Source organism: Palaemon carinicauda, chromosome 2 (genome assembly GCF_036898095.1).
Source record: "Palaemon carinicauda isolate YSFRI2023 chromosome 2, ASM3689809v2, whole genome shotgun sequence".
Lineage (NCBI taxonomy): Eukaryota > Metazoa > Arthropoda > Malacostraca > Decapoda > Palaemonidae > Palaemon > Palaemon carinicauda.
In genome coordinates, this window is record NC_090726.1 from 46723754 (window position 1) to 46745935 (window position 22182).

The window sequence follows — 22182 nt, forward strand, 5'->3', positions numbered from 1 at the left end:
GTATTGATAATGGAAACATGAAAAGTATGATATTTACATCTATACGGATATTAAGTATATTTTATAGCTATCTATAATTATATAGATTATTATTAGTAGTATAAATGTAATTTGTATCATAACGGGATTATATTCTCTTTATTAAGATTATTCTTTCATCCGTAATTCTCGTCATAGCCAAATCACCGTTTAGTCACGTGACCTTATTTATGGATGTTTATTGGACAGCTTAAAACGTTCTTTTATTTTATTTTATTTTATAGAAAAAGGTGACAGTAGTGATAAAAATATACTCATTACTATAAAATTAAAATTATAATGGTAGGATATATGAATATAAATACTAATAAATTTATTTAATGTTATTACTTTTTAGATAAACTCTAAAAATAAACCCTAAAAGAAAATCTATTTACAGACGCAGATCAATGAAGGGAAAATGGCTGCACGGAGGTAGTATACTTCAAACCCTGCGACGAAGGAAGACCGTCTTCCACGTCTGCACCACCATCACAAGACAATTACTAGTGCAATGGCAGAGTGATGTGGCTCCTTTTGAAAATTAACCATGGCGATGACTCAGTTTAGGAATGAAATCCTGAAAACCAGTGTTGCTCAGATATGCCAAACTATTGGCTTCCAAGGAATATGCTCAACACCTTTAGATGTATTATCGGATTTACTCCATCGTTATATGACTGAGGTGTGTCGCCTCACCCATAGATACACAGAACATTGTAAGTGGTTTTTGATTACCCATTACTCCATTACTCTCTGTTGCAATGTATTCATTAAATCGTGAAAAAGTAGAAAGTTGTACAGGGCCTGTGCAAGCCTTCGGGAGTATGTTTATATGGGACAACTTTGTATAGTCATACGATCTGCTGTCATTGCTTACAATATCGTACTAAGTTGGTAATTTACTTACATTTTATTTGCCTTGTTATTGATGTTATTTTAATCATAAGACAACTACCGGTAGTTTTATATTTCTGCCCCTCCCCCCCTCCCGCCATTTCTTGCTATCACACCACATATTGTTTTTCACATTGGTTTCCTATTGTAGATTAAGTCTTAATAGTGCTTGGAGTAATTTAAATTCGCTTTTAGATGAATGTAACTCGTTAGGACAGTCAGATATACTGTAGTGTGAAGGGGGGTCGCAGGGGGCGTAGCCCCATGGTAGGTAATGATAATTCTCCTAGGTTAGTGTGGGAAGGGGACCCCCCGCCTCTCTCTCTCTCTCTCTCTCTCTCTCTCTCTCTCTCTCTCTCTCTCTCATTGAACCTAGCAAGAATTACCGGAGAATTGACCCACAATCCTTGGTAAAACTGACCCACAATGTTTATTTACTTTTCTAAAGCTAATTCTTTGGTATTATTGCATGATTTTATTAAGGGAAAGTTTAATATTTCATTGATATTTAATTTACTGTTTTTATCAAATATTTTGTGTTTATAGGGTATGAATATGTAATTAAAAAGGGTACAGAACCTAACAAACCCACCTAACCTAACCTAGAAGTTCCCAGGTCGCAACCCCTAGCCGGAGCCAAGCCCCCGGACCCCCTTCCCAGGTCATAACCCCTAGCCTGTGCCAAGCCCCCGGACCCCCTTCCCAGGTCACAACCCCTAGCTGGGGCCAAGCCCCCTGACCCCCTTCCCAGGTCACAACCCCTAGCCTGGGCAAGCCCCCGGACCCCCTTCCCAGGTCACAACCCCTTGCCAGGCCAAGCCCCCGGACCCCCTTCCCAGGTCACAACCCCTAGCTGGGGCCAAGCCCCCTGACCCCCTTCCCAGGTCACAACCCCTAGCTGGGGCCAAGCCCCCTGACCCCCTTCCCAGGTCACAACCCCTGTCCCAGGGTCTATCAGCAAATATATAAAATTTACCAATGACTGTTATAAAAGTTTTTATTACAACATAAGTGTTAATGTTATATGGAATCCATGTTGTTATATTTAATCAAATAACTTTAATAATAAATGCACTATACTATAAATGAATATTGTGGGTCACTCCTCCAAACCTTTCTGGGTCAGTTTTACCAGAGATTATGGGTCAGTCCTCCGGTTACTCTAGCAACCATTTCTCTTTATTGAACCTAGTAATTATTTCTTTTTATATTTGAACCTAGCCATAATTTTTCTTATATATTAAACCTAGTAATCATTTCTCTTTTTCATGGAACCTAGTAACTATTTCTTTTTATTGAACCAAGTAATCATTTATATCTATTTAACCTAGCAATCATTTCTCTTTTATGATGAATATAGTAATAATTTCCTTTTTTTATTTAACCTAGTAATCATTTCTCTTTTTCATTGAGCCTAGTAATATCTCTCTTATTGAGTCTAGTAAACATTTCTCTTTTATTGAATCTAGGAATCATTTCTCTTTTATTGAATGTAGTAATCATTTATCTTTTATTGAATCTAGTCATCATTTCTCTATTTAACCTTGTTATCAGTTCTCGCATCTTTTTTATTGAACTTGGTAATCATTACTCTCATTGTTTATTGAACCTAGCAATCATTTCTCTCTTTTATTGAACCTAGTAAGCATTTCTCTCTTTTATTGAACCTAGTAAGCATTTCTCTCTTTTATTGAACCTAGTAAGCATTTCTCTCTTTTATTGAACCTAGTAATCATTTCTCTCTTTTATATTGAACCTAGTAATCATTTCTCTCTTTTATTGAACCTAGTAATCATTTCTTTTTTATTGAATATAGTGAACATTTCTCTTTTATTGAATCTAGGAAACATTTCTCTTTTATTGAACCTAGTAATCATTTCTCTTTTATTGAATTTAATAATCATTTCTCTATTTTATTGAACCTGGCTATCTTTTCTCATTTATTGAACGTACGTAGTAATCATTTCTCTTCCTCTTTTATTAAAACTAATAATAATTTCTCATTTTTATTGAACTTAATCATTTTTTTTTTTAATGAACCTAGCAATAATTTTTCTTCCTCTTATTGAACCTAGTACTCATTGCTCTTTTTTTTTTTATTGGACCTTGTATTCATTTTTCTCTTTTATTGAACATAGCTATCATTTCTCTTATATTGAACCTAGTAATAACTTCTCTCCCTGTTTCTTTATTGAACCTAGCAATTGTTTCTCTATTGTTATTGAACCTTGCAATCGTTCCTATTTTTTTTATTAAATCTAGCAATAATTTCTCTATTGTTATTGAACCTTGCAATCATTTCTCTTTTTATTGAATCTAATAGTCATTTCCTATTATTGAACCTAGTAATAATTTCTTTCTTTTATTGAACCTAGCTATCATTTCTCTTTTATTGAACCTAGTAATCATTTCTCTTCCTCTTTTTTCATTGAATCTAGTAATAATTTCTTTCTTTTATTGAACCTAGCTATCATTTCTCTTTTATTGAACCTAATAAACATTTCTCTTCCTCTTTTTTTTATTGAACCTAGTAATCATTTCTCTCTTTTTTATTGAACTTAATAATTTTTCTGTTATTGAACATTTCTCTCTTTTATTGAACCTAGTAATCATTTCTCTCTCTTTTATTGAACCTAGTAATCATTTCTCTCTCTTTTATTGAACCTAGTAATCATTTCTTTCTCTCTTATTGAACCTAGTAATCATTTCTCTCTCTTTTATTGAACCTAGTAATAATTTCTCTTTTTTTTATTAAACTTAGCAATCATTTCTCTCTTTAATTAAACTTAGCAATCATTTCTCTTTCTCTATTATTTATTAAACCTAGTAATCATCTCTCTCTCTCTCTCTCTCTCTCTCTCTCTCTCTCTCTCTCTCTCTCTCTCTCTCTCTCTTTAATTGAACCTAGCAATAATTTTTTCCCCTTCTTAGTTATGCACCCTCCACCTCAATGTATTGGTTCATTTTCTTAATGCATATTTATTCAGATCAGATCATTTGATTAGGTCAGTCCCCTGACAGTCTCTCTCTCATTTCCCACCAGTCATTATATGGCTCCAACAGGGAAAAATAGCCCAGTGAGGAAAGGAAATAATGAAATAAATAAATGATAGGAGAAATGATGAACAATTAAAATAAAATATTTTAAAAACAGTAACAACATCAAAACAAATATTTCATAAACTATAAAAAGACTTAGGTCAGCCTATTCAACATAAAAACATTGTTGTCATTGGAAACATATATTTGGAATTCATATTTTAAAACTGTTCGTTAGCAACAAATAGAGGTATTTAACTCAATAAGTTGCTAACCTAGTACTGTAGCTTATTATTATTACAGTATTATTACTTGCTAAGCTACAACCCTAGTTGGAAAACCAGGATGCTATAACCCCGGGGGCTCTAACAGGGAAAATAGCTCAGTGAGGAAAGAGAACAAGGAAAAATAAAATATTTTAAGAAGAGCAACAACATTAAAATATCACTTTATAAACTTACTTGTTACTTGTTTACTTGTTTTGGGTTTAAATCCAACCCTCCACTGAAGTCGAGTGAACTACTTCTCGGGCGGGTCCATATTAATCATCTAACGAAACATTTTCATTATAACTTATATGCAATTCTTTGATTGTAGCATCTTCCAAATCATATGATCTTGTGAAAAGTAATGTCTTTAGTTTCTTCTTAAACTCAATTGCTCCCTTTAGGTCCTTCATTTCAGTTGGCAGTTTATTATAATGTCAAGGCGTACAGTAGCTAAAAGCCCTTTCACCAAAGTTATTATTTGTTCTTGGTTCAGATAGCCTATGTTTGTCACTCATGAGGAGGAGAAATAAGATATAAGATAGAACAGTGTGCCAGAGTGTACCCTCAAGCAAGAAACTCCTAACCCAAGACAGTGGTACAGAGGCTATGGCACTACCCAAGATTAGAGAACAAGGGTTTGATTTTGGAGTGTCCTTCTCCTAGAAGAGCTGCTTACCACAACTGAAGAGTCTCTTCTACCCTTGCAAAGAGGAAAGTGGCCACTGAACAATTACAGTGCAGTAAGAAGAAGTGTTTGGTAATATCAGTGTTGTCAGGTGTACGAGGACAGAGGAGAATATGCAAAGAATAATCTAGACTGTTCAGTGTATGTGTAGGCAAAAGGAAAATGAACCGTAACCAGAGAGAAGGATCCAATGTAGTACTATCTGGCCAGTCAAAAGACCCCATAACTCTCTAGTGGTAGTATCTCAATGTGTGGCTGGTGCCCTGGCCAACCTACTACCTAGCTGTAGGTATTTAGGCTATGTTTTTTTTATAAAAAAAATAATCATAATTTTTATAACGTACTTTCTCCCTGTTATTAGTGTACCAATAAAACAAACTCTTCAGGAACTCCATAGGAGATTTAGGAACAACTCCAGATTCAAACAACTGTTACAGTATGGTGGCTTATACCAGGAAGGGGCAATAATTCCAAGTAGGTCGGCCAAACTGTACTTTGGGTATTAAAGGGTGGGCCATTTGCTTTAAAAATCACGAACTTATAAGGTTATTTTTTTCTACCACTTAAACTATTAGTAATCAGTAGTGTATATTTCATTATTAGCTGTGCTAAGTATAGTTTTTCACGAGCTTTGTTTAATGATAGATTAGTCATATGTAATTTTTACTGTCCATATTTATTTGCATATATCATCATCTCCTCCTCCTACGCCTATTGACGCAAAGGGCTTCGGTTAGATTTCGCCAGTCGTCTCTATCTTGAGCTTTTCAATCTATCCTTTTCCATTCATCATTTCATACTTCACCCTTCATAGGCCTCAGTCATGTAGGGCTGGGTCTTCCAATTCTTCTAGTGCCTTGTGGAGCCCAGTTGAAAGTTTGAACGAATCTCTCTTGGGTAGTGCAAAGAGCATGCCCAAACCATCTCCATCTGCCCCTTACCGTGATCTCGTCCACACGTCACTCGACTAATCTCTTATAGTTTCTAGCCCTGTCCTGCCATGTAACCCCCAATATTCTTCAGATGGTTTTGTTCTCAAATCTGCAAAATCTGTTATTTTCAAATCTACAAAATCTGTTGTTTTCAAATTTACAAAATCTGTTGTTTTCAAATCTACAAAATCTGTTGTTTTCAAATCTACAAAATCTGTTGTTCTCAAATCTACAAAATCTGTTGGATATTGTTTCATTGTCATACCACGACTCATGTTTAGCATATATCATTAGTTAGTAAAACTTAATTGTTCCGTAACCGAAATACAAACCACGCTATTTACAAAGGGTTTACTTTTAGCGCAGCTGAAATGACGAGCCAATAGTTTTTAACGAGGGTTAATTACCCCCGCGCTAGTTAGCGGGGGGTGGGGAAGGGTAGCTTGCTACCCCTCCCCCCTCCACACACCGGTGACTTGCTTCACTTCACTTTTGGCTCGGCGGTGATCAGACGTGTCTGTTCATCGCCTTCGCTGACAGCCTTTAATTTTCTTCTTTTTCTTTACAGCTTGTGTGATTGGTTGGAAGTTGACCTTCAGTTATTTTCTTTTATTTAATATGCGGACATGCCCTGGAGTTGCCGGCCGTCCTTGTGGGACTTTCATGTCGGACGTGAGTACGGATCCTCACACCCTCTGCCCTCAATGTCGGGGCCGACGGTGCGACCAGGATAACATGTGCCGTGAGTGTAGGGAGTGGTCTGCCTCCCAGTGGGAGAGGTTTGGCCGTCGGCGTAAGAAGAAGTCCAAGAGAGACCGTTCTCCTCCGGGGTTAGCCTTGAAGGAGGAAGGTTCTCGGGACTCTTCTTCCGCCGCCCAAACCTCCTCCGAAGCTCCCCCTCGTCCGCCTCCTAAGGAGAGTCGTCCGAGTGGGAGCGCAGGCCCTTGTTCTATTTCCCTACCTTCGGTGGGGGGAGAGGGCGTCGCCTCCCATAGCGAGGCGGTTCCCCCTCCTCCTCCGGGGGAGGTTATTGATAATAATACTTTATCCAGTGATGATCTGTTGCAGATTTGGTCGTCCCTGGGGCTTAAGGGCTTGCCCTCCAGGGTCGCTCTTATTGACCTTGTCTCGTTGGGGGCCGCTGTTAAACAGTCGCCGGTGGTAGCGGAGGTAGACCCTCTGTCTATTGTCGACGTCGTGGTGACAGAGGCCTCCGACGTGGCTGGGCCTTCCGACGCAGGTGCTGTTGCTGGTGATGGTGCTCTAGGCTCTCCTCCTCCTTCCGTGCATCCTTCGAAGGGGGAAGTGAGTCCTTCGGTCTCGACTGCTGCCCAGCTTCCTTCTGAGGGAAGTGTTTTGAAGGAGACTCCCCTTCGGAGGACCGATGGTCCCGACGATCTCCCCCGAGGCCGCCTCCGCCGTAAGGCTCACCGCCCTCTACGCCACAAGGGCCTCCCTTCCCCTTACAGGGGGACTAAGAGGCGCCTTTTTGGGTCTTCGTCCTCCGGGGGGGACTCTCCTCGTCAGCCTCAACCGACTACTCCGCCCTCCTTGAACCTCTCTGCGGACCGCTCTCCATCTCCTGCCGGATCTTCGCCTTCTGGAGAACTCGTCACCCGACGGGCAACGGTCCCTTCGGGGCTAAGGGATTCTTCCCTTACGCGAGCAGGGCCAGCGCACAAGCGCTCTCCTGCTCGCCAGCGATCTCCTGCTCGTCGACGATCTCCTGCTCGCCAAGACTCTCCTGCTCGCCGACGCTCACCTGCTCGTCGGCTCTCTCCTGAGGTTCGCCCCCCTCGCCAGCGCTCTCCTGCTCGTCAGCTCTCTTCCGAGCGTCAGCGCTCATTTGAGGACCATCGCCCTGCGGTCTCTGACCACCCTTTAGTTCCTGCTGAACTCCCTGCTCACCATCGTGTGTCAGAAACACATGTTCGCCAACGCGCCAGCGATCTTCCCGTTCCTGCTCGTGAACCTATCCTCTCACAGGACACGCGTCGACCTTCTGCTCGCCAGCGATCACCAGCTCGCCAGCGATCACCAGCTCGCCAGCGATCACCAGCTCGCCAGCGATCACCAGCTCGCCAGCGATCACCAGTTCGCCAGCGATCACCTTCACATGCTGCCCGCCATCGCACGAACCTGCATGATCGCCCGCTTACGCATGCTGCTCCTCATCGCAATACCCTGAACGATCGCCCTCCTGCGGATGCTGATCACCATCGCACAACCCTGCACGATCGCCCGCTTACGCATGCTGCTCGCCATCGCACAACCCTGCACGATCGCCCGCTTTCGCATGCTGCTCCTCATCGCAATACCCTGAACGATCGCCCTCCTGCGGATGCTGATCACCATCGCACCCTTTCACGCGATCATTCACCTGCGCATGCTGCTCGCCATCGCACAACCCTGCACGATCGCCCGCTTACGCATGCTGCTCCTCATCGCACAACCCTGAACGATCGCCTTCCTGCGGATGCTGATCACCATCGCACCCTTTCACGCGATCATTCACCTACGCATGCTGCTCGCCATCGCACAACCCTGAACGATCGCCCGCTTACGCATGCTGCTCCTCATCGCTCAACCCTGAACGACCGCCCTCTTGCGCGCAATCATTCACCTTCACATGCTGCTCGCCATCGCTTACCATCACGTGATCATTATCGCCAGCGATCTTCTTCACCTACGCGGCAGCACGATCCCTCGCCGTCGCGCCATCGCTTGCGTTCGTCGCCTCGGACACGTGTTCCTTTACCTGCCCACCCTCACGCCCACTCGCCTGCGCGCCCGCGCGATCGCTCGCCTGCGCGCCCGCGCGATCGCTCGCCTGCGCGCCCGCGCGATCGCTCGCCTGCGCGCCCGCGCGATCGCTCGCCCGCGCGACCGCTCGCCTGCGCGCCCGCGCGACCGCTCGCCTGTACGCCCGCGCGATCACCCGCGCAACCATTCGCCTTTGCGCGACCGTTCACCCTCGCGCGACCATAGTTCGCGGCGAATTCCACAGCCGGTGGTAGCAGCAGGGACGCGTGCTCCTAGACGGCACTCGGGATCACCTCCATCCAAGCACAGGTTGGTATTGCAGGACGAGGACAGGTCATTACAGCATTCTTCCCCACCTTCTTTTCAGGCAGGTACCGTCGTGTCCACTCCAAAGGATCGCCCGATCCCTTTCACCTTAGCGAGGATTTCGGACTCTGTGTCCTTTGAGCAGCAGACTTGGTTTGGTCCGCTGGCACGGGCGTTAGTGAGGGTTATGAAACCAGCACTCGCCGGCCAGGGTAACAAACCAGCGGCTGTCTCTCCTTCGCTGAAGAGAAAGAGAGGAGTGGACTTCGTGGTGACTTCCCCCAGGGCGAAGTTGGTTCCCAAGAGGTCGGTCTCGAGGGTCCCCTCTCCTGCACGAGTACTCTCTCCTTCTCCCGTGGACGAGGCCTTTCCGTCCTCAGGTGAGTCCAGTGGACCGGTAGTCTTCCCCCCGGCACCAGGGGGGGAGACTTCGCTTCAGGCAGGAGAATTGTCTCGTGAGGAAGGGGCCCCTCGAACCTCGTTGTTGGGATCCTGTATCCCTCCTAGGAGGGAGCCCAAGGATTCCAAGACCATCCCTAAATCCTCTGCAAGGATTCGACAGGAACCCATGACTACCCAGGGGAATGTCCACGTATCACCCCAGGAAGAGATTCCTGGGGCAGGAGACTTAGCTGCCAGCCCACAGGGAGGAGAACAGCAAGAGTCCGAACATGCCTTCTGGCAGGTCCTAAGCCTGATAAGGCAACTTAACAGTCTTACGGATCCAGTCATCCCCCCCCGTGAAGGCAAAGACACAATTCTGGATGAAGTGTTCGACGTTCGGAAGGCCCCTAAGACCAGTGCAGCTCTGCCCTGGTCTCGGGGGCTGAAGAGTGCCAGAGCTAGGGCCAATGCTCAGCTCGCACTTCTTGCCTCCTCCAGTCGTTCCACTGCCGGGAACAAACTCATCCCTCCTCCTCGCCTTCAGCAGAGGAGGTATTTCGAGATCCTGGGTGAGCACAACCTCGCTCTTCCGCTCCATCACTCTGTGGAGGAGCTGGCGAAGGGAGTTCCCTTGGAGAAACTCTCTGCCCGGCAGGTGTCGTTCTCGGCGGCAGAGATCCTTAACCACGAGAAGGTCGCTAAGTGTGCCATGCATGCCACTTCGTGGCTGGACTTCTGGTTAGGATCTCTGGGCATCCTATTGCGATCTGAGGACTTGTCCAAGGAGACCAATAGGAAGGCCCTAGAGACCTTCTTGCTCTCGGGCACCCGCTCCATCGAGTTCTTGGCGCACCAGGTTACCACCCTGTGGGCCAACTCGGTGTTGAAGCGTCGCGATGCTGTGTCCGAGAGATTCCATCCGAAGGTCCCCGCCGTAGATGTGTGTAGGCTCCGACATGCCTCCCTTCTGGGGGAGAGCCTGTTTGAGCCTCAAGACTTGGAGCGAACGGCTGAGAGGTGGAGGAAATCCAGCACGGACTCCCTCCTCCACAGGGCCCTTACAACTCGGCCCTATAAGCCTCCAGCCCCGCCACAACAGCAGCAACAGCCTCGTAAGGCTCCAAAACAGGCACCGGCAGCTAAGAAAGTGGTGTCTAAGCCCCAGCCCTTTCCAGCCAAGGTCAAGAGGGGTGGTAAGTCCTCCAGGGGAGGCAAGACTTCTAGGGGTGGCGGCCGCGGCCGCAAGCCCTAGGGGTGGCAGTCCCCCTGCGTGTCCACCTGTGGGGGGATGCCTTCAGCGTTGCGTCCGCAGGTGGCAACATCTCGGGGCCGATGCTTGGACGATCTCGGTGATCGGCCAAGGTTATCGCGTCCCGTTCACGTCATCTCAACCTCCCCTGACAGCGAATCCAGTGTCGTTGAGCTCCTATGCCATGGGATCGGCAAAGGGGCTGGCCCTTCAGGCCGAAGTCAAGACCATGTTCGAGAAGGGTGCTCTCCAGGAGGTCGTGGACGGCTCTCCAGGCTTCTTCAGTCGACTCTTTCTTGTAAAGAAGGCTACTGGAGACTGGAGACCCGTCATCGATCTCTCGGCTCTGAACAGGTTTGTCAAACAAACCCGGTTCAGCATGGAGACAGCAGACACAGTCAGACTTGCGGTGAGACCACAAGACTTCATGTGTACACTGGATCTAAAGGACGCGTACTTCCAGATCCCAATCCATCCGTCTTCCAGGAAGTACCTGAGATTCTGCCTAGACAACAAGATCTACCAGTTCAAGGTGCTGTGTTTCGGTCTCTCCACAGCTCCTCAGGTGTTCACCAGAGTGTTCACCCTGATTTCGACTTGGGCGCACAGGAACGGCATTCGTCTCCTTCGTTACCTAGACGATTGGCTGATCCTAGCAGACTCGGAGTCGACCCTTCTTCGACACCGAGACAGGCTTCTAGATCTTTGCCAGGATCTGGGGATCGTGGTAAACCTCGAGAAGTCCTCTCTGCAGCCGTCCCAGCGACTGGTTTATCTAGGCATGCTAATAGACACCAATCTCCACAAAGCCTTTCCATCAGACGACCGGATAGCAAGGCTGAGGAGGGTGGCGGAACCTTTCCTCAGGCGAAAAGAACTCCCCGCCCAATCGTGGTTGCGTCTCTTGGGCCACCTATCCTCCCTGGCCCGTCTGGTTCCAAACAGCCGCCTCAGGATGAGATCCCTTCAATGGCGGCTCAAGTCCCGGTGGAATCAAGGATCCGATTCCCCGGACACTCTGATCCCAATGGGGTCTCTGGAACAGACGGACTTGCGGTGGTGGCTGGCCGACGAGAACCTGCGAAAGGGAGTGAGTCTTCTCGTCCTTCCCCCGGAATTGACTCTGTTTTCGGACGCGTCAAAAGAAGGGTGGGGGGCGCACGTTCTGAACCAGAGGGCCTCAGGCCTTTGGTCAGAATCAGAAAAGTGCCTACACATCAACCTGCTAGAATTGAAGGCCGTCTTTCTGGCCCTTCAACAGTTCCAACGGTTCCTGGCGGGTCACTCCGTGGTGGTGATGAGCGACAACACCACGGTAGTGGCTTATATCAACAAGCAGGGAGGCACTTTTTCGCAACAGCTATCCCATCTTGCAGTAGAGACTCTGAGGTGGACCGAAACCCACTCGATAACACTATCAGCTCGCTTCATTCCTGGCAAGAGGAATGTGCTCGCCGACAGTCTGAGCAGGGCTTCGCAGATAGTGAGTACCGAGTGGTCTTTGGATCCTCAGATAGCCAACAAAGTCCTGACTTTGTGGGGTTCCCCGACGGTGGACTTGTTCGCGACAGCCTTGAACTTCAAGCTGCCCCTGTACTGCTCACCAGTCCCGGACCCCAAGGCACTCTGGCAAGATGCTTTCCAGCAACGGTGGGACAACATCGACGTGTACGCCTTCCCACCATTCTGTCTGATGAGAAGGGTGCTCAACAGGACCAGACTATCGGTCAACTGTTCCATGACTCTAGTAGCTCCGCTATGGCATCACGCGGAATGGTTTCCGGACCTTCTGCAACTCCTGACGGAACTCCCAAGGGAGCTTCCTCCACGACACGAGCTTCTCAGACAACCCCACTCCGGTGTCCCTCACAGGGCCGTAGCCTCGCTTCGGCTTCACGCCTGGAGACTATCCAGCGTCTCCTCGCGGAGAGAGGCTTTTCGCAACAGGTTGCGGAGAGAATGTCTCGGCACCTGCGAAGGTCCTCTGAGGGAGTCTACCAAGCGAAGTGGAGAGTCTTTTGTGGTTGGTGTCGTGGAAGGGGTATCTCTCCACTCGATGCCACTATTCCAGCAATAGCGGACTTCCTTGTGTATCTGCGAGAAGAAATGCGCCTTTCTGTCTCGGCAGTGAAAGGCTATCGCTCAGCCTTAAGCTTGGCCTTCAGATTGAAGGGCGTGGATATTTCTTCATCGCTAGAACTCTCTTTACTCATACGTAGCTATGAGCTTACCTGCCCCCAGTCGGAAGTGAGACCCCCTCCTTGGAACGTGGTTCGAGTTCTCAGGTCTCTCAAGAGACCTCCCTTCGAGCCATTACGCCAGGCCTCCGATCGCCACCTGTCTTGGAAGACGGCTTTCCTACTCGCCTTGGCCTCGGCCAAGCGAGTTAGTGAACTTCATGGTCTCTCGTACGACATCGCCCATTCAAGGGGATGGGGGGAGGTAACGTTCAGGTTCGTCCCTGAGTTTGTGGCCAAGACTCAGAATCCTGGAGTGCCGGATCCTCGGTTCGACTCTTTCAGGATCGCGAGTCTCCGTTCTGTAACAAACGACCCAGACCAGCTGCTACTATGCCCAGTGAGGTGTCTGAGGTACTACTTGAAGAGAACGGCTGCAGTCCGTCCTCATGTGCGAGCTTTGTTTGTGAGCACAGGCAGGACAAAGAGGAGGGTCACAAGGAACACCATCTCTGCTTGGATTCGAAGGGTTATCCACCATGCCCTGAATCCTGACCCTCCTCCGTCACGTCGCCCTCGGGCCCACGATGTCAGGGGTATTGCTACATCCCTGGCCTTCAAGAGAAACTTCTCTGTGACGCAGGTACTTCAAGCGGGGGTCTGGAAGCGTCAAACGACCTTCACAGCCCACTACCTGCAAGACGTGACCCACAGGAGCCTCGATACGTTCTCTATCGGCCCTGTGGTGGCTGCACAACAGCTGGTCTAACCTCAGGCTCCTTTTTGGACAAGTAGCAGTAGGTTGAGGGCGTTGTTACCCGGTCTTAGTCTGTGTGAATGAAAGAGTATGTCTGACCCTTACTTCTTTCTTCATTCTCCCCTCTCTTGGGGAAGCAGCATCCTGGTCCTCGCATAGCTGACCTCGACCTCTGCAGGTAACCCATGCTTCTTTGTGCTCCTAGTATTAAGCTTAATACTGTTGCGTCTCCCATACCCTGACGAGGTGGTATGGGGAACGTCCTATCCTAGAATTCCTATCTGAAGGTCTCAAGGTCAACTTCATAGGACGAGTCACACTCTCCTCCTCACACTACTTATGTAGGCCACTCGTTCCTAGCGATGCTAGGAACCTGTGAGGTACAGGGGCTCCCTCTCTCTAGTGCTGCTCACTAAGGGATCGAGCCCCCGGGCAAGCCGAAGTCAGTAAGGCTGGGGACTTTCCACCCTTCCTAAGGGGTAAGTCACCCTTTGTAAATAGCGTGGTTTGTATTTCGGTTACGGAACAAATGACAAATTCGAAGATAATTTGTATTTTTCCTAACCATACAAACCTTAGCTATTTACACATATGTGCCCGCCATCCCTGACCCCCAAGTCAAGTCCTACCTCTAAGTGAAGTGAAGCAAGTCACCGGTGTGTGGAGGGGGGAGGGGTAGCAAGCTACCCTTCCCCACCCCCCGCTAACTAGCGCGGGGGTAATTAACCCTCGTTAAAAACTATTGGCTCGTCATTTCAGCTGCGCTAAAAGTAAACCCTTTGTAAATAGCTAAGGTTTGTATGGTTAGGAAAAATACAAATTATCTTCGAATTTGTCATTTTTTTCTCCCCACAGTTGGTCGCACTGATCCCAATCTTGATGACTTGGGTCTGGCTTTTGACGATATGGGTATATCCATTGCTGAGCTAGAAGAGTATGTGAATAACGTCGAGTGCCCTCCATTTCCCGAGAAGCTTCCGAGTTTACCTGTACCACGCTCTTCTAATCTGAACTTTTTGAAGCCAGGTTCCAGGGAGATTTTGTCTAGGCCAATACACATACATGAACATTTGCCACCAATGTATCCAGAAAGAGAAGGTAATATTTGCTTGGAGTATTTTATTTGTTAAAGAACTAATATTTCAGGCTAAGGAATGTTTTGTAGGTTAGTTTCAGCCCAGTTTATAGCTGCTTAGAGTTTATTTTAATAATGTGGATTTATGCAAAATAGTATATGTAGAATAAACCTATAATTTTTTATAAACATCAGGTATGTTTTAAATGAAATGATAAAGTTTTCTTTTATTATATTACAATGTTATATAAGTGTGTTCATGATAAAATACATAAAATATTTTAAAAACTTGCTTGAGATTAATGGAAAAAGAAATCCCCAGACAAGAAAAAGTCTCTTTTAATAGATCTACATCCAAGGGATGATGATCACTTCATCAAGGTCCTTCTGTTTATCCTGATTGTTTCACAGAAATTCACATGTAGATTTTCCATTGCTTTCACTCCACTCTAGCTGTGACCTGCATAGGTCGAGTAAGACCTAGGCACCTAATTTGTCGTGTATCACTCCAATCTGTTCCCCTTATCCAGTTCAAGATTCTAAAGTTGTCCCTCTAATTTATAGTTGGAGACCCTGACGACTGTTCCCCTTATCCAGTTCAAGTTTCTAAAGTTGTCCCTCTAATTTATAGTCGGGGACCCTGACGACTGTTCCCCTTATCCAGTTCAAGTTTCTAAAGTTGTCCCTCTAATTTATAGTTGGAGACCCTGACGACTGTTCCCATTATCCAGTTCAAGATTCTAAAGTTGTCCCTCAAATTTATAGTTGGAGACCCTGACGACTGTTCCCCTTATCCAGTTCAAGTTTCTAAAGTTGTCCCTCTAATTTATAGTCGGGGACCCTGACGACTGTTCCCCTTATCCAGTTCAAGTTTCTAAAGTTGTCCCTCTAATTTATAGTCGGGGACCCTGACGACTGTTCCCCTTATCCAGTTCAAGATTCTAAAGTTGTCCCTCTAATTTATAGTCGGAGACCCTGACGACTGTTCCCCTTATCCAGTTCAAGTTTCTAAAGTTGTCCCTCTAATTTATAGTCGGGGACCCTGACGACTGTTCCCCTTATCCAGTTCAAGTTTCTAAAGTTGTCCCTCTAATTTATAGTCGGGGACCCTGACGACTGTTCCCCTTATCCAGTTCAAGATTCTAAAGTTGTCCCTCTAATTTATAGTCGGGGACCCTGACGACTGTTCCCCTTATCCAGCTCAAGATTCTAAAGTTGTCCCTCTAATTTATAGTTGGAGACCCTGACAACTGTTCCCCTTATCCAGTTCAAGAATCTGAAGTTGTCCCTCTAATTTATAGTTGGAGACCCTGACGACTGTTCCCATTATCCAGTTCAAGATTCTAAAGTTGTCCCTCAAATTTATAGTTGGAGACCCTGACGACTGTCCCCCTTATCCAGTTCAAAATTCTTAAGTTGTCCCTCAAATTTATAGTTGGAGACCCTGACGACTGTTCCCCTTATCCAGTTCAAGAATCTAAAGTTGTCCCTCTAATTTATAGTTGGAGACCCTAACAACTGTTCCCCTTATCCAGTTCAAGAATCTAAAGTTGTCCCTCTAATTTATAGTTGGAGACCCTGACAACTATTCCCATTATCCAGTTCAATATTCTAAAGTTGTCCCTCTAATTTATAGTTGGAGACCCTTACAACTATTCCCCTTATCCATTTCAATATTCTAAAGTTGTCCCTCTAATTTATAGTTGGAGACCCTGACAACTATTCCCCTTATCCAGTTCAAGAATCTAAAAATGTCCCTCTAATTTATAGTTGGAGACTCTAACAACTATTCCCCTTATCCAGTTCAAGATTCTAAAGTTGTCCCTCTAATTTATAGTTGGAGACCCTAACAACTATTCCCCTTATCCAGTTCAAGAATCTAAAAATGTCCCTCTAATTTATAGTTGGAGACCCTTACAACTATTCCCCTTATCCAGTTCAATATTCTAAAGTTGTCCCTCTAATTTATAGTTGGAGACCCTAACAACTATTCCCCTTATCCAGTTCAAGAATCTAAAAATGTCCCTCTAATTTATAGTTGGAGACCCTTACAACTATTCCCCTTATCCAGTTCAAGAATCTAAAAATGTCCCTCTAATTTATTGTTGGAGACCCTAACAACTATTCCCCTTATCCAGTTCAAGATTCTAAAGTTGTCCCTCTAATTTATAGTTGGAGACCCTAACAACTATTCCCCTTATCCAGTTCAAGAATCTAAAAATGTCCCTCTAATTTATAGTTGGAGACCCTAACAACTATTCCCCTTATCCAGTTCAAGAATCTAAAAATGTCCCTCTAATTTATAGTTGGAGACCCTTACAACTATTCCCCTTATCCAGTTCAATATTCTAAAGTTGTCCCTCTAATTTATAGTTGGAGACCCTAACAACTATTCCCCTTATCCAGTTCAAGAATCTAAAAATGTCCCTCTAATTTATAGTTGGAGACCCTAACAACTATTCCCCTTATCCAGTTCAAGATTCTAAAGTTGTCCCTCTAATTTATAGTTGGAGACCCTAACAACTATTCCCCTTATCCAGTTCAAGATTCTAAAGTTGTCCCTCTAATTTATAGTTGGAGACCCTAACAACTATTCCCCTTATCCAGTTCAAGATTCTAAAGTTGTCCCTCTAATTTATAGTTGGAGACCCTAACAACTATTCCCCTTATCCAGTTCAAGAATCTAAAAATGTCCCTCTAATTTATAGTTGGAGACCCTAACAACTATTCCCCTTATCCAGTTCAAGATTCTAAAGTTGTCCCTCTAATTTATAGTTGGAGACCCTAACAACTATTCCCCTTATCCAGTTCAAGAATCTAAAAATGTCCCTCTAATTTATAGTTGGAGACCCTAACAACTATTCCCCTTATCCAGTTCAAGATTCTAAAGTTGTCCCTCTAATTTATAGTTGGAGACCCTAACAACTATTCCCCTTATCCAGTTCAAGAATCTAAAAATGTCCCTCTAATTTATAGTTGGAGACCCTAACAACTATTCCCCTTATCCAGTTCAAGATTCTAAAGTTGTCCCTCTAATTTATAGTTGGAGACCCTAACAACTATTCCCCTTATCCAGTTCAAGAATCTAAAAATGTCCCTCTAATTTATAGTTGGAGACCCTAACAACTATTCCCCTTATCCAGTTCAAGATTCTAAAGTTGTCCCTCTAATTTATAGTTGGAGACCCTAACAACTATTCCCCTTATCCAGTTCAAGATTCTAAAGTTGTCCCTCTAATTTATAGTTGGAGACCCTAACAACTATTCCCCTTATCCAGTTCAAGAATCTAAAAATGTCCCTCTAATTTATAGTTGGAGACCCTAACAACTATTCCCCTTATCCAGTTCAAGATTCTAAAGTTGTCCCTCTAATTTATAGTTGGAGACCCTAACAACTATTCCCCTTATCCAGTTCAAGAATCTAAAAATGTCCCTCTAATTTATAGTTGGAGACCCTAACAACTATTCCCCTTATCCAGTTCAAGATTCTAAAGTTGTCCCTCTAATTTATAGTTGGAGACCCTAACAACTATTCCCCTTATCCAGTTCAAGAATCTAAAAATGTCCCTCTAATTTATAGTTGGAGACCCTAACAACTATTCCCCTTATCCAGTTCAAGATTCTAAAGTTGTCCCTCTAATTTATAGTTGGAGACCCTAACAACTATTCCCCTTATCCAGTTCAAGAATCTAAAAATGTCCCTCTAATTTATAGTTGGAGACCCTAACAACTATTCCCCTTATCCAGTTCAAGATTCTAAAGTTGTCCCTCTAATTTATAGTTGGAGACCCTAACAACTATTCCCCTTATCCAGTTCAAGAATCTAAAGTTGTCCCTCTAATTTATAGTTGGAGACCCTAACAACTATTCCCCTTATCCAGTTCAAGATTCTAAAGTTGTCCCTCTAATTTATAGTTGGAGACCCTAACAACTATTCCCCTTATCCAGTTCAAGAATCTAAAAATGTCCCTCTAATTTATAGTTGGAGACCCTAACAACTATTCCCCTTATCCAGTTCAAGATTCTAAAGTTGTCCCTCTAATTTATAGTTGGAGACCCTAACAACTATTCCCCTTATCCAGTTCAAGATTCTAAAGTTGTCCCTCTAATTTATAGTTGGAGACCCTAACAACTATTCCCCTTATCCAGTTCAAGATTCTAAAGTTGTCCCTCTAATTTATAGTTGGAGACCCTAACAACTATTCCCCTTATCCAGTTCAAGATTCTAAAGTTGTCCCTCTAATTTATAGTTGGAGACCCTAACAACTATTCCCCTTATCCAGTTCAAGATTCTAAAGTTGTCCCTCTAATTTATAGTTGGAGACCCTAACAACTATTCCCCTTATCCAGTTCAAGAATCTAAAAATGTCCCTCTAATTTATAGTTGGAGACCCTAACAACTATTCCCCTTATCCAGTTCAAGATTCTAAAGTTGTCCCTCTAATTTATAGTTGGAGACCCTAACAACTATTCCCCTTATCCAGTTCAAGAATCTAAAAATGTCCCTCTAATTTATAGTTGGAGACCCTAACAACTATTCCCCTTATCCAGTTCAAGATTCTAAAGTTGTCCCTCTAATTTATAGTTGGAGACCCTAACAACTATTCCCCTTATCCAGTTCAAGAATCTAAAAATGTCCCTCTAATTTATAGTTGGAGACCCTAACAACTATTCCCCTTATCCAGTTCAAGATTTTAAAGTTGTCCCTCTAATTTATAGTTGGGGACCCTAACAACTATTCCCCTTATCCAGTTCAAGATTCTAAAGTTGTCCCTCTAATTTATAGTTGGAGACCCTAACAACTATTCCCCTTATCCAGTTCAAGAATCTAAAAATGTCCCTCTAATTTATAGTTGGAGACCCTAACAACTATTCCCCTTATCCAGTTCAAGATTCTAAAGTTGTCCCTCTAATTTATAGTTGGAGACCCTAACAACTATTCCCCTTATCCAGTTCAAGAATCTAAAAATGTCCCTCTAATTTATAGTTGGAGACCCTAACAACTATTCCCCTTATCCAGTTCAAGATTCTAAAGTTGTCCCTCAAATTTATAGTTGGGGACCCTAACAACTATTCCCATTATCCAGTTCAAGATTCTGAAGTTGTCCCTCTAATTTATAGTTGGGGACCCCAACAACTAGTCCCCTTATCCAGTTCAAGATTCTGAAGTTGTCCCTCTAATTTATAGTTGGGGACCCCAACAACTAGTCCCCTTATCCAGTTCAAGATTCTGAAGTTGTCCCTCTAATTTATAGTTGGGGACCCCAACAACTAGTCCCCTTATCCAGTTCAAGATTCTGAAGTTGTCCCTCTAATTTATAGTTGGGGACCCCAACAACTGTTCCCCTTATCCAGTTCAAGATTCGGAAGATGTCCCTCTAATTTATAGTTGGAGACCCTAACAACTATTCCCATTATCCAGTTCAAGATTCTAAAGTTGTCCCTCTAATTTATAGTTGGAGACCCTAACAACTATTCCCCTTATCCAGTTCAAGATTCTGAAGTTGTCCCTCTAATTTATAGTAGGGGACCCCAACAACTAGTCCCCTTATCCAGTTCAAGGTTCTGAAGTTGTCCCTCTAATTTATAGTTGGGGACCCCAACAACTGTTCCCCTTATCCAGTTCAAGGTTCTGAAGCTGTCCCTCTAATTTATAGTTGGGGACCCCAACAACTAGTCCCCTTATCCAGTTCAAGATTCGTAAGTTGTCCCTCTATTTATAGTTGGGGACCCCAACAACTGTTCCCCTTATCCAGTTCAAGATTCGTAAGTTGTCCCTCTATTTATAGTTGGGGACCCCAACAACTGTTCCCCTTATCCAGTTCAAGATTCGTAAGTTGTCCCTCTATTTATAGTTGGGGACCCCAACAACTGTTCCCCTTATCCAGTTCAAGATTCGTAAGTTGTCCCTCTATTTATAGTTGGGGACCCCAACAACTGTTCCCCTTATCCAGTTCAAGATTCGTAAGTTGTCCCTCTATTTATAGTTGGGGACCCCAACAACTGTTCCCCTTATCCAGTTCAAGATTCGTAAGTTGTCCCTCTAATTTATAGTTGGGGACCCCAACAACTGTTCCCCTTATCCAGTTCAAGATTCGGAAGTTGTCCCTCTAATTTATAGTTGGGGACCCCAACAACTGTTCCCCTTATCCAGTTCAAGATTCTGAAGTTGTCCCTCTAATTCATAGTTGGGGACCCCAACAACTGTTCCCCTTATCCAGTTCAAGATTCGGAAGTTGTCCCTCTAATTCATAGTTGGGGACCCCAACAACTGTTCCCCTTATCCAGTTCAAGATTCGGAAGTTGTCCCTCTAATTCATAGTTGGGGACCCCAACAACTGTTCCCCTTATCCAGTTCAAGATTCGGAAGATGTCCCTCTAATTCATAGTTGGAGACCCCAACAACTGTTCCCCTTATCCAGTTCAAGATTCGGAAGTTGTCCCTCTAATTCATAGTTGGAGACCCTAACAACTATTCCCATGATCACTTAAGTCTTGTCAAATTCCTCAGTACGTTATTTTCATTGTGAACAATAATTAGATATTTATAGAATAGGCATTAAGATTTTTTTTTTTTATTAGGAGCAAACTCTCTGGTCAATTTTGCTAAAAAATTGAATCCATTTCTATTCCCAATATTTTTTTTAATTGACATTTTACATAGAATTTTGTTTTTTCTTACAGAAGAAGAATTAGAAATGAAGGTCAATACATGTTTAGATGATGTTCTTGGAGAGAGTTCCTCACCATTACCATCCCCCCAGGCGTCTAACAAACGTTCTTCGGACAGTGACACGTCGCCTGCTAAGAAACCCAAGTAAGTGAATGAGAGAAATGCTGTGGGGATTATTGACCAGGTTCTGTACATGAAAATATCTAAGGCTTTTTTTTTTTCATGAAAGACCCATGTGCATCATAAGTAAATCCAGGTTGCACTGCTGTCTTATGAAGGAAAATGGGGATGATCGTTAGGTTCAAGTCTTCGATAACTAACTGAATCAGGTTACAAGACTTATGTAACCCCTTGGGATTACTGAGCTGAATTTAATTTTCCTTGCTTATTCCTCACTGTTACGTTTTAAGTTTATCCTAGGCTTAATGATATAATAATTATTATTTTTATTATTGATTGCTAAGCTATAACCCTAGCTGGAAAAGCCGGATGCTATAAGCCCAGAGGCTCCAATGGGGAAAGTAGCCCAGTGAAGAAAGGAAATAAGGAAAAATAAAATATTTTAAGAACAGTAACATTAGGATAAATATCTCCTATATAAACTAGACTATAGATTTTCAGTTGCATCTTGGGTTAGGTTTTTAACCCCTTTACTCTACTACGTATATGTGCACGTGTTTTACCATATAGTAAGAAAGAGAAGGAATGCACATGTTTAGGTAATTTTTTGTTCTTAACCAAGCAAAGCAGTTTTATACATTGTTAGTAGGTTGGCCAAGGCACCAGCCACCAGTTGAAATACTACTGCTAGAGAGTTATGGGGTCCTTTGACTGGCCAGACAGTACTACATTGAATCCTTCTCTCTAGTTACAGTTCTTTCTCTTTACCTACACATACGCTGAATAGTCTGGCCTATTCTTTACAGATTCTCCTCTGTCCTCATACACCTGACAACACT

The 22182-nt window shown here is 44.2% G+C and overlaps 1 protein-coding gene across 3 annotated transcripts in view; it reads left to right on the plus strand.

The window, feature by feature from the left end:
• The first annotated feature begins 418 nt into the window (after window positions 1-418).
• The window catches only part of Taf3 (TBP-associated factor 3), an 84052-nt gene continuing 62288 nt past the window's right edge, over window positions 419-22182 (plus strand). For all 3 annotated transcript variants that reach the window (XM_068355538.1, XM_068355545.1, XM_068355554.1), the window contains exons 1-3: window positions 419-737; window positions 14332-14574; window positions 21235-21367. In XM_068355538.1, coding sequence (XP_068211639.1) covers window positions 569-737; window positions 14332-14574; window positions 21235-21367 — 545 coding nt within the window. In that variant the 5' untranslated portion in view covers window positions 419-568. The remainder of the gene's footprint in view (window positions 738-14331; window positions 14575-21234; window positions 21368-22182) is intronic.